General features: G+C 46.7%; 1 protein-coding gene across 1 annotated transcript in view; it reads left to right on the top strand.

Moving 5' to 3' along the window:
- The window catches only part of LOC142565970 (uncharacterized), a 118,610-nt gene that overhangs the window by 25,230 nt on the left and 79,628 nt on the right, over positions 1 to 13,752 (top strand). Inside the window, exon 2 of the mRNA XM_075676610.1 lies at positions 12,128 to 12,319. Within this exon, the coding sequence (XP_075532725.1) occupies positions 12,128 to 12,199 (72 nt within the window). The 3' untranslated portion in view covers positions 12,200 to 12,319. The remainder of the gene's footprint in view (positions 1 to 12,127; positions 12,320 to 13,752) is intronic.

Raw genomic sequence — 13,752 nt, 5'->3', positions numbered from 1 at the left:
TTGTGCTATTTGAAAGTGAGGGCACTTTGTTGAAATCTATCAACTGCTCATGCATGAACACACTTCACGGGATTCATTGCTTTTGTCATGTTGGCTGACCAGCTGGACGACATTTTCGTCATTAGGAAGAAACTTTGCAGATGTGAAAAAAAAATGTTGGAGGACCCAGAAGGTGTGCGTGTAACAGCAGGTTCGATGGAGCGGAAGGTGTGATGTGTACTGTGCATTTTGGCTTTTGTGAGCTTCTCTGCGCGAGTTGAAAGCGAGGGGACAGGCGTCTATGTCGATCATTGCACAAGTGGATCGCAGAACTGTTAACGATACCAGTAAGAAGACAGGCTACAAAGCAAAACTGCAGGAGGCTACATCAATGACACACAGGGCATCTAGGTGACGACAGCAGCAGCAGCAGCAAGCAAATCTATTCAAAGACACTTTGAAAACCACTGAATTGTAGTTTGCTTTCTGTCTTTTACCACTGAAGGCCCCTCGCCTTCGCTCAGGGGGTCCGCAAGCCGCGACCAGTACGACAAAGGTCGCCGGTCAGCTGGGCAGTAATGCTGGACATATCTTGTGCGGGCGCGCCCTGGTCCTCATGAGGCATCGTACTAGTGGTTTCGCGAGTATGATTTTCAACTGCGCCCTTCTTGATTCTACGCGAACGTAGGTGCATTAAAATACCGGCGGTGCATCTTTGGTGTTGAAATTGGACGGGCAAAGCGGTCCGACGAAATGGTCAAGCAATGTCAAGCGGTTCTGCGGAGGCGGGATGGCGCGGAATAGCGGGGCGCATGGAGAGCGAGAGGTAGAATAGAAACGTTCAGTGAGCTTACGCGGGTCAGAGGGGTTGGGTACAGATGCGTGAGCTGAGAGAACCCAATGTCGGAGCGAAACAAGTAGGCCTAGGGGGGATCGCCAGATGCCTCGAGATGGGGGCGGTTCCCTTGTTCCCGTGCTCGTGATTCCTGCGGTGCGGAAGCATACTCCAGAACAAACAGAAAAAAAACGAGAAAGAAGAAAACCACGTTGGGCGCCAGATGAAGGCCCTTCGCCTTCGCTCAGGGGGTCCGCGAGCTGCGACCAGCACGACAAAGGACCAGTGGCGCAAAGAACAAAAACCGCTTTAATTTATGATAATGAAACACTCAAACAATTACCGCAGCCTCGCGGCCAATAACAGAAAAGAACAAGGCAAAAGAAGCAAGCAGCAGAACAGCGAGGCAACAAAATATACAAGCCAAAGGGAGCGACGAAAGAACGGCCGTTACAAACCATCAACCAAAACAATCATTCGGGCGATAACGGAATGCATAAAGCGCAGAAAGCGAGCAAGCACCGAACCAGGCGTGCAAACACAGTCCCAAAAGCGAACAACAAGAGCACTCTTTCATGCGGACACAATGCAAAAACGCTTTTCCCCCTGCTCTGCAGCACGCTCGGAAAGAAACCTAGACGGGCCACGCCCCACCAGCGCCTCCCCAGGCCCGCGCCCCGAAAAAAGCCACGAGTGCCGTCTTCGCTGCCTTCTTATCGGGCAGCTCCCTTCCCGGTAGTCCCCGCGCGAGTTCTTACGATAACGCGATCGGTGCGCATGCTCCATGCGACGAGTGCCGTTGTGGCGCGCGTTTCAAAGGCTTCCCCCGTGCGCGCTGCAGAGAGGGGCCCGACCACCACTTAATATTCTGCTTTACTTATTACAAATATAAGCTCTACATAGCCCTTCACAACGCATATTTTACATTTGTCTATAAATCACGAATTCTTCGCACTACGTAGACATCAACTACAAATGATTGTGGAAAATGTTGTGTCATCAGTCCCACAGCATTAAATGCACACAGCAGTTATTGGGTATTTGTTGAACCATCACATCTTGCTGACACTATAGAGAGATACAACAGCATGTATGCACCTAGCGTGGATGCTCACGCTGCTGTTGGCGTCACAGCTGCCGCCGCACACTCTATAAGTAAGGCATGTGCGGTGTACGGGTTGTGCCAAGCATACCAATGGCACCGTCTCGGACAGTCCACCCCCTCAACTAATGCTTTCCAGACCGTCTGTTTCGGGGCAGACTGCGTGGTTGTGGTCACTGTTATTGCCAAGCTCGCTACCACTGCTGCTGCTTCTTTCGTCATCACTTTTATCATCGTATTCTACGTCACCCTTGAAAGCCGAAGGCTGTGCAACACACCACGTGCCGAAACAATGTTGGCCGCACGTTCCGGCTCGTAGTGCTGCAGGCAGCGAAACAGTTTTTCAAGAGCCCAATACACCTCTCCATCACAGAACGCACGGCGGCATATGCTGTATTATACTTCCTCTCGGGTGTTTGCATTGGAGGAGGGCCGGGAACCGGGGTCAGGAGCCACGGCTCCAAGGGGTAGCCACTGACACTCGCATGAAGATCTATCATAAGAAGCCAACGAACGCGGACACCAAGGACAACATAGGGGAAATTACTCGTGCTTAATAAATGAAATAAAGAAACGATAAATTAATGGAAATGAAAGTGGATGAAAAAATAACTTGCCGCAGGTGGAAAACGATCTCTCAACTTTAGCATTTCGCGTGCGATGCTCTACCAATTGAGCTACCACGGCGTCGTTTCCCCATCCACTTCCTTGGGTATTTATGTTTCCTAATAGAACCCTGGGAGTGTTAGCCAGTGCCACCATTCACAGACCTTGGCAGTGGATGTGGAACATCCTTTCTGCCGCAGGCTTCACGAGAACGTGATCTTTTTGGTTGAAGGCAACCGGTCAAGACCAGATCTTTTTTATCCACTTTCATTTCCATTAATTTATTGTTTGCATATTTCATTTATTAAGCTCAACTAATTTTTCTTATGTTGTCCTCGGTGTCAGCATTTGTTGACTTCTTATGATATGAATAATAAAAATCAGGGCCCTCGGTGAACTCCTTTCTTCTCGTTTATTATATAACGAAGGTCTGGAATCCGGCAACATTGATGCCTTCAAGTAGTACGTGTGGGTTTATTGACCGGCTTCTATTGTAAGTCTAGTGAGTTCGCACTTATTTCTACCAGTAATGGTTGTTGATTCGAAGAGAGGGGAGAACTTATGTTGCTTACAATGAAAGGAGAGAAACCCATCTAATGCAACTTTGTCGACTTTCTTTTGTGTTCGCGCAGTTCGTCCTTAATGCATCTGCCCGACTGTCCGACGTAATACTTCCAACACGATAAGGGTGTACGATATATAATTGGTGCCTTACAATCTCTAAACTTCTTCCTGTATTTAACTTGGCAGCTAAAAACACTTTCTTTCTTTTCTTGTCTTGTTTTCCTGCACAAACTGATTAGTTTGTTAGGAGCAGAAAAAAAAAACAAATCAGCGTTACCTCGCCGGGAAATTTTTATTTTAGATTGTGCGACAACCGGTGGATATAAGGTATCACTGTTGGTGTTTTTTTCTCACTGTTACTATTTCCTCCCGCACGTTAAGAAGTTCCAGATTGCTGCACTTGCCTAAGTATTCCCTCTGCAACTGATGTCAGAATATGATCGGGATAACCTGCTTCATGTAGCCGCATGACCTGTTGTATGAATGCTTCGTCAGTGCAATGATGCCATGATTTACTAAGTGCGTTAGTAAAACACATTTTCGCAATTCCTCTTTTTACCAGTTTAGAATGGGCTGAATGATATGGCAACAACGGTTTATTTGTTCTGGGACTGTAACACCATCAAAGCAGGTCATCGCCGGAGGTAAATTTAACATCAAGAAACTTGATTTTTTGTTCTATGGGCACTTCGAAAGTAATCCCAGTGGACAAAGGCACTCGCGTATAATATTACTAAGAGCTGAACACTCTATGTCAAAGTTGACTGGCTTAACATTGACAAACGTAAAAAAATCGTCAACAAATTTAAATGTTTTAACAACTTTTGTATCATTGATGCGTGAGCACAGGTCTCTGTCTAGCTTAACAAAGTACAGGTTGCTTAAAATAGGCGCTAAGCAGGATCCTATACAGACCCCTTGATTTTGAAGATACGGAATGTCATTTCCCTGCGCAAATGTTGACTTCATGTAACCAAGTCTGAACATTATAAAAATATTCAACCGTTGTGCCCGCTTTCGTACTTTTTGTATCATTGATGCGTGAGCACAGGTCTCTGTCTAGCTTAACTAAGTACAGGTTGCTTTAAATAGGCGCTAAGCAGGATCCTATACACACCCCTTGTTTTTTAAGATACCGAAGGCCATTTCTTTGCACAAATGTTGACTTCATGTACAAGTCTAAAAGTTATAAAAAATATTCAATGGTTGTGCCCGCTTTCGTACTAAATCTAAAAGCCCCGAATCTATACATGAATGAGCACAACTTAAAAATTCATTTTGCTGCAAAGAATAATACAGGTGCTTCACATCTGCTGAGAAAGGCTTTTAGTCCTCTGTTACAGTTGGCCTCTACAAAGGCTAGAACTTCCTCGGAACTTTTCGTGATGAACGGATCTTTAATCTCGAATAGGTTAAATTTGTCTAATAAATAGACTGCAATGGACTTCTGCCATGTGCCTTTGTCCGATACTATTACCCTGAACCGCACACCTTCTTTGTGCGTTTTCGCGCAAAAATATACATCGAGACTGTCATTCTTACTTTTTCCTATTGCTTTCAATACTTTTTCTAGGTTCATGTCCCGGCACATCGCAACAGATCTGTTCTTAACTTTCGCGAGTGAACGGAAAATGGACCAACTTGTTGCGGGCCCCTGCATTTACGACAGCCTCTGCTAAGCGTCGCACGCGCTCGCTCACGGTCCACTGCGACAGCCGGACAGTCTCCTCGCGCCCTACACTGTAAACATAAATAAGCATGACTATCGGTTTTTATGCTTTAATACCTTATAAACCTCCATATCTCTGCATATTGACTCCATCATCATGGAGCAAAAAAAAGCATAAAAGCATCATTTCACCTGCTTAACAATGTGACAGAGTAAAAAATAACGCAATGACTTGATTTTCGTCCATTTACAAAAGGTAGTTCATTAGTGTGAAAACGTGGTGGCGTGAAATAAGGTGAAAATGTACTTCCTCCATGCACTGTAAACACAACTTATAGCCGAGACATATACGAGATACGAAGCAAAACCTATTTAGGCTCGTCGCCAAATTTTACTTCATCAGCGAGGACGTCATCATCATCGGCCTGGTTACGCCCACTGCAGGGCAAACCCCTCTCCCATACTTCTCCAACTACCCTTGTCATGTACTAATTGTGGCCATGTTGTCCCTGCAAACTTCTTAATCTCATCAGCGAGCGAGGACGTATTTAATACAAAAACGTGAATTCATTCGCAACATTCGCACATGTACTAAAATCGGTCGTTAACCTTTTTTTTTTCCAAACGAGAAATCTCGTAAGTGAATGGAGCAAAATAAAGACTATGATGAAGAAATAGCGGCCACTGACCAAGTCAAGGTGAAAAAACACACAGAGACGTTTCGGGACCCGTACGGGTTCCTTGATCACACTAAAAAGGAACCCGTACGGGTCGCGAAATGTCTCGGTGTTTTTTTTCACCTTGACTTGATCAGTGGCCGCAATTTCTTCATCATCATGTTACCTGACCAGACGAACTTTCGTCGAACTCTTGACTACTAAAATACAGACTACTGTGGCAGTCGCATAAACTAGGCACAGTGGTGTTCCTTGCGACTCTGTAATTGTTTCTTGTTTCGGTCATCGCCCTCGCAACCCTAAAATTCTACAGTGTTCCTCCTCTGGACCCCGGCACACTCCGATGTGCCGCTCGCGGGCAACGAGGCGGCCCAGGCCGCGGGTAGAGGTCTCACACGCCGAGCCGCCGCAGATTATGTGGCCGCCGCCCCCGCCCCCGAGAGCGGGACATCGGATCTGCCTGATCGGGACACTACAATAGAAATGCGGCAACAAGAATCACAATAGGCGTGGGGCGACCGCTTGGCCACGTTCAGAGACCTCACCCAACACTAGACTCCAAAAACGCACATTCCCGCCACCACACAAGTTAAACATGAAATGAGGCCGTAACTTTACGCTTGCTCCAGACACACACCTACCCTAGCCCCGCGGTCCTACATCACTGCTACCCGGGTTTATATCCAACAGATGCCTGTAAAGCTTGCGGACAGCGAGCAACGCTGCGACACATGCTCTGGGAATGTGCCGGCAACCACGGTAATGGGAACACATCCGTTCGCGACGCGTCCGTAATCGCGGCCGTTACCACAGTACGGGAAGCCTCGAGCTCGTTTCTTCCTGACGCCGCCCCGGCTGCGGGGGCCGCCGGGCACCTTCAGAGTTGGCAAGTTCAGAGTTGGCAGACCAGCTCTGGGCCGTCCGGCAAGCCAAAGATGCCGCCCGAGTCCAAGGACTTCGAGCCACCACCTGGGGCCACCACAACGAAACGGCCGGAACATTCCTTAATAAAGTTTCTTCTCTCTCTCTTCGGGCACTTCCACTAATGGATACTACCTTGGATAATCAGCGGCCGTTTCTACAAGCATTTCGCGTCACTATATGACAGCAAAGACATCTCCATGTTTTCCTCAGCAAGCCGCACACGTCGAACATACCGACCGCATCGTCGACGACGCTATGCATACGCCATTTTAGGCCTAACATCCATCGACACCTCCTCCTCCTCACCGGGCCGCAGCAACGTGCGCGACGAGCCGCGTCCAGTGGAGCCAACCTTGCAGCAGTCACCTCAGGTGAAACAATCTTTCGTGCGCTATGACTACAGCTAGTGGTACGGGCATTCGGAGTTGTGCCGTTGACTTGAGCTCTTATGGACGCCTTGGTGGTAGCGTGCAAGAATAATATTGTCCGAAAATGGTTGGTGATGCTGCGGGAACCAGGTGAGCCTGAACGTATCGGGAATCGCGTCGCACGGAGTGGTGAAGGTGTCTTTAATGTGGCGCTACCGCCTTTTTTAAGCAACTAGATTCAAGTTCAGAATACCATGCGAATACTATACCAAGCCGGCAGATTTTGTGACGAAAAAATTGCGTGCTTGGGTGCGGGAGGAAGGAGTGCGCGCGCGGGTAGCTTGAGTGTATGTGCGCGTGTGTGAGCGCGCGCGTTTTGCTACGTGCGTGTACGGCTATGTACTTCACCCGTCGTAACAAATCGGCGTGCAACACTAACCGTGGCCCCCTGACGGACGTTTACAAGGACGAGTGGGATGAGTATACTGCACGTCCCCTCATTTGTGTTGGCGTATGGTGAAGATGCCACCAGCATAGGTGGCGAATCGTCTATAATCTTTTGTTTTAATTTGTTAAGTCCGTGTAAACCTGTTTCCAATTATGAATTCATCAGGCTTTTTGAGCATTTTTGCATACAGGGTTCTGAATATTTCGTTGCGCGTGTTCGAAAAAAGGTTCTGCGCTCACCGCCACGCTGTTCTTGCTCAAATTTTGCAGAACGATCGAGTTTGGGCGCCGACTTCGTTTAGTGTAGCACTTGGCAGAGATAATTGCCTGTTTTTTTAAAAAAGTGCCAATTTGCCTGCGCTTATGGGGATGCGAGCTGCTGTAGCGACGGCGCAAGCATAAAATTTCGCGGCCGCTGCCGTCATGTGCAGAAAGCAGTGTTTTAGGGAGGGCTGCCGCGTGTTGCCCGCTCCTGGAACAGGCGACTTCCTATGCGACTTGCCTCCCTGTTTTCTGCAGATGACGGCAGGTGACGACACATGTTTATGCTTGGGCCGTCGCGACAGCAGCTCGCATCCCCGTAAGCACAGATTAATTTGCAATTTTTTTCTTGGAAAGCCGGCAATTATCTATGCCCAAAGTTATACTAAACGAAGTCGACGCCAAAATGCGATCGTTCTGCAAAATTTGAGCAAGAACAGTGAAGCACAAAGCCTTTTTTTCGAACACTCGCAGCGAAATATTCAGGACCCTATAGTTGGCATAATAATCAAGAAGCAGCTTCGTCTCTCCAGCACTTCAGCAAGCTGTAAAAACTAATGTTTCAAATAAAGTTACCTACAAGTACCAATAATAATTGTAAATGAACATATCTATAAAATATGCATATAGCTTTTTTTGCACAACACGCCGAATGCACAGCTAAAATTTTTAATGGGAACTGAATAGGTGTAGATGACGGCTACAACATTTCATCAGGTGCACCACCACTCTGCCTTGACCAGAGCAAGGTTACCGCAAAGTAGCGTCATGTAACACTGCTCTCAGTGAAGAGGAACAGTGTGGTCACTGTTGCTTTATCTCCCCTTACAAGTATACAATGAACGTGTGAAGTATTGAGGTGGTAACGAAATGAATATAAACTAACACTAACGAGCAACACTTGAGATTTAAGTGCGGTCTATAAGACAGTATTGGCATTGGGCGGGGGGGGGGGGGTTGCGGAAAATGGTTGCTAGCGGGAGAAATATTGTCTAACGTGTGCCTAAAATACTTATGCGTCTGAAAATGATGCAAGCACCTAAGGATGACTTCACGACGCTCAAATTGTTTTAACGCATTTCAACCGTTCTTTTTTTAAAGAGGAAGATGCTCTGAAGACATCAACTTTGTTTTCCATCGCAAGAGGAATGGTGAAAGCGAGTGAAAAAGTCAACATTCGCGCTTGCTTAGCAGGCGCCATATACCAATTCCAGGTGTCACGAGCAGTGGGAGGTGCTACATGTCTAACACAAGTCATCATCATCAGCCTATTTAAGTCCTCTGCAGGACGAAGGCCTCCCCCTCCGATCTCCGATTACCCCTGTGGTGTGCCAACCGATTCCAACTTGCGCTGGCGAATTTCTTAATTTCATCACCCAACCAAGTCTCTTGCCGTCATCGACTGCGTTTCCCTTCTCTTGGCATCCATTCTGTAACCACCGGTTATCTAACCTACGCATTAGATGACCTGCGCAGCTGCATTTCTTTCTATTAATGTTGATTAGAATATCAGCTATACGCGTTTGCTCTCTGATCCACACCGCTCTCTTCCCATCTCTTAACGTTACGCCTATCATTCTTCGTCCCAGTGGCGTAGCTAGGTCGTCTGGCACCCGGGGCCCATAGGTCTTCTGTCACCCCCCCCCCCCCCCCGAATGTAGCCGGCGGAAAAAGGGGTGCCTTCCGACGTATATGACACCCCCCCCCGCCACTGGCCCCTTGCACCCGGGGCCTACGGCCCCCCGGCCCCCCCTGTTGCTATGCCACTGCTTCGTCCCATTGGTCCTTAACTCGTTTTCGAACTTATTTGTCAAGTGTATGCCCCATATGTTAGCACCGGTAGAATGCATTGATTGTACACCTTTCTTTTTAGTGATATAGGTAAGCGTTCCGTAAAGATCTAAGCATGTCTGCCATATGCTCTCCAACCCAATTTTGTTCTGTAAATTTCCTACTCATGATCAGGGTCCCCTGTGAGTGATTGTCCTAGGTAAGCGTATTCCTTCGCGTAGTCTAGAGGCTGACTGGCGATCCTGAACTTTTGTTTCCTTGCAAGGATACGGATCATTAACTTTGTTTTCTGCATAATAATCTTCAATCCCACTCTTACACTCTATCTATTAAATCCTCACTCATTTGTTCTAGCTCGTCCCAAGTGTTGCTGAACAGGACAATGTCATCTGCAAACCGAAGGTTGTTGACATATTCGCGGTTGATCCTTACCCCTAAGCCGTCCTACTTCTTTGAAGCACGCAGTGGATAACATAGGAGAGATTGTGTCTCCTTGTCTGACGTCTTTCTTTATAGGTATCTTCGTACTTTTGTTGTGGAGAATTAGGGTAGCTTTTAAATCTTTGTAGATATTTCCCAAGATATTTACGTAAGCCTCCTCTACTCTTTGATTACGTAGGGCTTCTATGACTGCTGGTATCTCTACAGAATCAAGTGCCTTTTCGTCATCTATGAAAGCCTTGTAGAGAGGTAGATTCCTTCCTGAAGCCAGCCTGTTCCGTTGGTTGACGGAACTGAAGTGTTATCCTTATTCTATTGGAAATTATCTTGGTGAATTTTTTATACAGTGCTGAAAGTAACCTAATGGGTGTATAATTGTTGAGTACTTTAACAGCTCCCTTTCTGTGGATTAGTATAATGTTGGCATTCTTCCAGTTCTGTGGAACCCTTGAAGTCGGGAGACATTTCGTATAAAGGGGCGCAGGCTCCTCAAGCAGGATGTCTCCGTCATCTATGGTTTAATTGACTGTTATTCCATCTTCACATGCCGTGTTTGCTTGTTTCATGTCTTCCAAGGCCCTTCTAACTTCATCGCAAGTTACATAATGAGCCTCTGTAACCTGTTCAATACTACTTTCAAATGAGATGTCCTGCCTTCTCTGGGATTTGAACAGGTCAATATAGAATTCTTTCGCTGCTTTTACAATATTTTCGAACGTGCTGATGATATTGTCCTGCTTATCCTTCAGTGCATACATGTTGACTTGACCTATGCCAAGTTTTCTTCTCATTGATTCCATTTTGCGTCCATTTATCACTGCTTCCTCAGTGATTCTTACGTTATAAATTCGAATATCTTTTATTTTCTCCTTGTTTATCAGTTGTGACAATTCCGTCAATTCTACTGTATCTGTTCTCTCGACTTGGACTGTTTAATTTTTAGTCGTTTCTTTATTAGGCCCTTCGTTGCTTGGGAGAGCTTACCTACTGGTTGCCTTGGTGCATTGCCTTCAAGGGCTGCTTCTGAAGTCGGCCTAGATACGCTTTCAGCCATTACCTCTATGTTATCTACATCTCGCTGTTCTAAGGGTGCATATTTATTTGCAAGTGCCAACCTAAATTGGGTCCGCTTTTATCCTTACTGCGTCTAGGTTGGCCTGTTTCTTCTTGACCAATTTTAAGCTTTCTCTCTTCATTTTCAGGTGAATCCTAGACCTCAAAACCTATCATCACTGTACTTTACCCTACCTAACCCTTCTACAATCTGCACTTTGCAGGGATCGGCAGAAAGTATGAAATGGATTTCATTCCTTGTTTGACCTTTAGGGATTTTCAGGTCCACTTTGTCTTTCCATGCTTTGTGAAGAAAGTGTTCATTATTCGTAGCTCATTCCTTTCCGCGAATTCCAGCAACATCTCTCCTGTAGTATTTCTACACCAGATGCCGTAGTTGCCAATCGCTTGTTCACTAGCCTGCTTTTTCCCCACTTTTGCAATGAAGTCGCCCATTACTACAGTATACTAAGTTTGCACTGTTCTCATGGGCTAATGGGCTCGCAACCAGAGCTACTTGTGGCTCATAATGGCTCATAAAACTGATCTACTTCATCATCATCATGACTGGAGCTTGGCGCGTAGGCTTGTACCACTTTTTAATGCATACCTATTATAAAGTTTTATTACGAATACTGCCAGCCTCTCATTAATTCTATACAATTCGTCAATGTATCAGGTACAACCGACAAGTATCAGGCCCAAACCGAGGATAGTACGATCATAAAGTAAGGGAAGTTCTCAAGAAAACATCCGTCCTGAAAATCATGCAGCAACTATGTAAATAGAATATTCACACGTGTACTTGTTCAGCGTTTTCGGGTGACCGCTTTTCACCATCTACCAAATGTTATCGCTCAGTGCGGGACGCACCCGCGTGTACCGAAAGTTTCTCGAATGTTATCGATGGTTCTATCTGCTGTCTGTTGTCACCGAAGCTTGTGTAATCTAATTGCACGTCCGACGCGAATTGTTTAGAACTGTCTGGAAGACACGCGGACCCCAGCGATTAATCTAGAACCTTCGAGGGCTCATGTATAAAAGCCGACGCGCTTGACCGGCAGATCAGATTTTCGACGATCGCCGACCGTGTTCGCCGCTGTTGCTGCACTTGGAGTGTAACTTGCTTTTGTGGGCACAAGTTCGCCCAAGAACAAAATCTCAGTGCCCTTCTACTCTGCGAAGAAGGATGACGAGCGAACCTGTGTATCTCGGCCCCTTAATGGGGAACTGCTCCTCCGGCGCGGGTCGGCTCGGCATTGCACTATCTTCGGGGTCGGCCCACGTATGGGGAGTGCTTAATGCCTGCTTCACCTCCCATGTTTGACGGCCGGCATTGCACTATCGTCGGGATCAGCGGCAGCTGCGACGTACGGACGTTATTTAATCAACTTGTCTGGATGTCTGCAGAGGCCGGCGCTTCATCTCATGGCTCACCAGGACTGTTCTACGTGTCGCGCCACCTGCCTGAGTGTACTGTAATCACGGCCTTCCATCGCTTCTGCCTTGGGCGTGGTGTTTCACTGGAGAGCTGGTTTCACTCTGACAGTGGCAGCGGTGACGTACGCACGTCATTTAATCAACTTGTCCGGATTTTTGGAGGTTGGTGGCATTTATTATTTTGTGCTGTAGCATAGCTCCTGTCGTTGCTGTTGCTTCCACGAGTGTTGTAGTGCTTTCACCTTGTTATAACTGTTCATAAGAGTGTCTTATATGCCATATCAGTGCTGCCTTGAAGCTATGGAAGTTTCTGGCACTGGAAGCCTGCGCGATTTCGCAAAGTCTCTTGCTGATAAGCAGCCAGGCACTATTAAGGAAGTGGCAAAAGTGTTGGTGGAACGTCGCCAACGCCTTAAAGCTTAAGGGGTTGGTGATGGACATGAGAAATATCGTCGGTGGTGTTGCTAACTCCAGTACAGAGATTCCCAGTGAACTTGGAGCCATTCGCGACACCATTGGCTTTCTGAATGATGGTTTCGAACAATTCAAGAAAGATGTTGACGCATTTCGTCGCGAGTTCACTGCAGTGGCGGCTGAAAATCAGCGATGTAAAAGATACTGAAGAACTCAAGCGCCAAACAGACGACACCAGAAGAGACACGGACAAGCGCTTACTAACAACTGATGCTTTATTGGTGGAAACACACAGTAAATATACGCCAATCTGGCGGCGCAACTCAAACATTGTCAAAAATCACATGCTAACAGGCAAAGGGCGATAAAACGATTGTAAAAGTGAGGTTCGGGAGAATGACACGTGGTGTATGGGGCCAAATTGTCATAAATGATAATGGTTATGTAGACACACAACCACGCCGTAAGGGAGTGCCCCATTAAAAACTAAAAGATTAAGATTTTTCACCTAGCGCAGGCGGCGCAGCAACATGCTCAGTTCAAACTAAGGGCTTCTAAAAAGGGCATTTCACTTTTACAGAATTTTTGATGGTTCGCTGACGCAATCAAGGCCCTTCCTTTTAATGCGGAAGGCTTCCTTCAGCTCACGGGCAACGCTGTCTCGACTTCTGTCCAGAACAATGGCATCTCTTAAGCGAGGCCTGCACCCACACCCTTTGCAATGGATGGCCATATTGGAACCAGTTCATTTTGCCTGTGAGCGTTCGTGTTCTTTTAGCCTTTCATTTAAGCACCGCCCCGTTTGTGCAATGTGAGCCTTTTTGCATGAGAGCGGAATCTGATAAACTACCCCTTCCTTGCAATTGACAAGTGGATTGGTATGCTGGGTTCCGCAGCTCGCGCGTTCTGTTTTTTGGTAGTTAAAGCGGCCGCACAATGTGGCAAGTTTTGAAGGGGCTGAGAAAACAACCGGGACTTTGAATTTACTCGCGACCTTTTTCAGATTGTGAGCTACGCGGTGATAGTACGGTATTACTACGGGTCTTAATCTCCTGGTTCGTTCTTGCGTGATTTTCTTGCTTTACCTTTTATATTCTGGAGCAGGCACTCTACTACTGAACTTAGAACTGTCTGTGGGAAGCCCGCCTCCTTTAGCCTTTCAATCTGCAGTTGGAAGCTGT

This window comes from Dermacentor variabilis, unplaced genomic scaffold (genome assembly GCF_050947875.1).
Source record: "Dermacentor variabilis isolate Ectoservices unplaced genomic scaffold, ASM5094787v1 scaffold_12, whole genome shotgun sequence".
In the NCBI taxonomy this organism is placed as follows: Eukaryota; Metazoa; Arthropoda; class Arachnida; order Ixodida; family Ixodidae; genus Dermacentor; species Dermacentor variabilis.
This window is presented reverse-complemented; position numbering and strand designations above follow the sequence as displayed.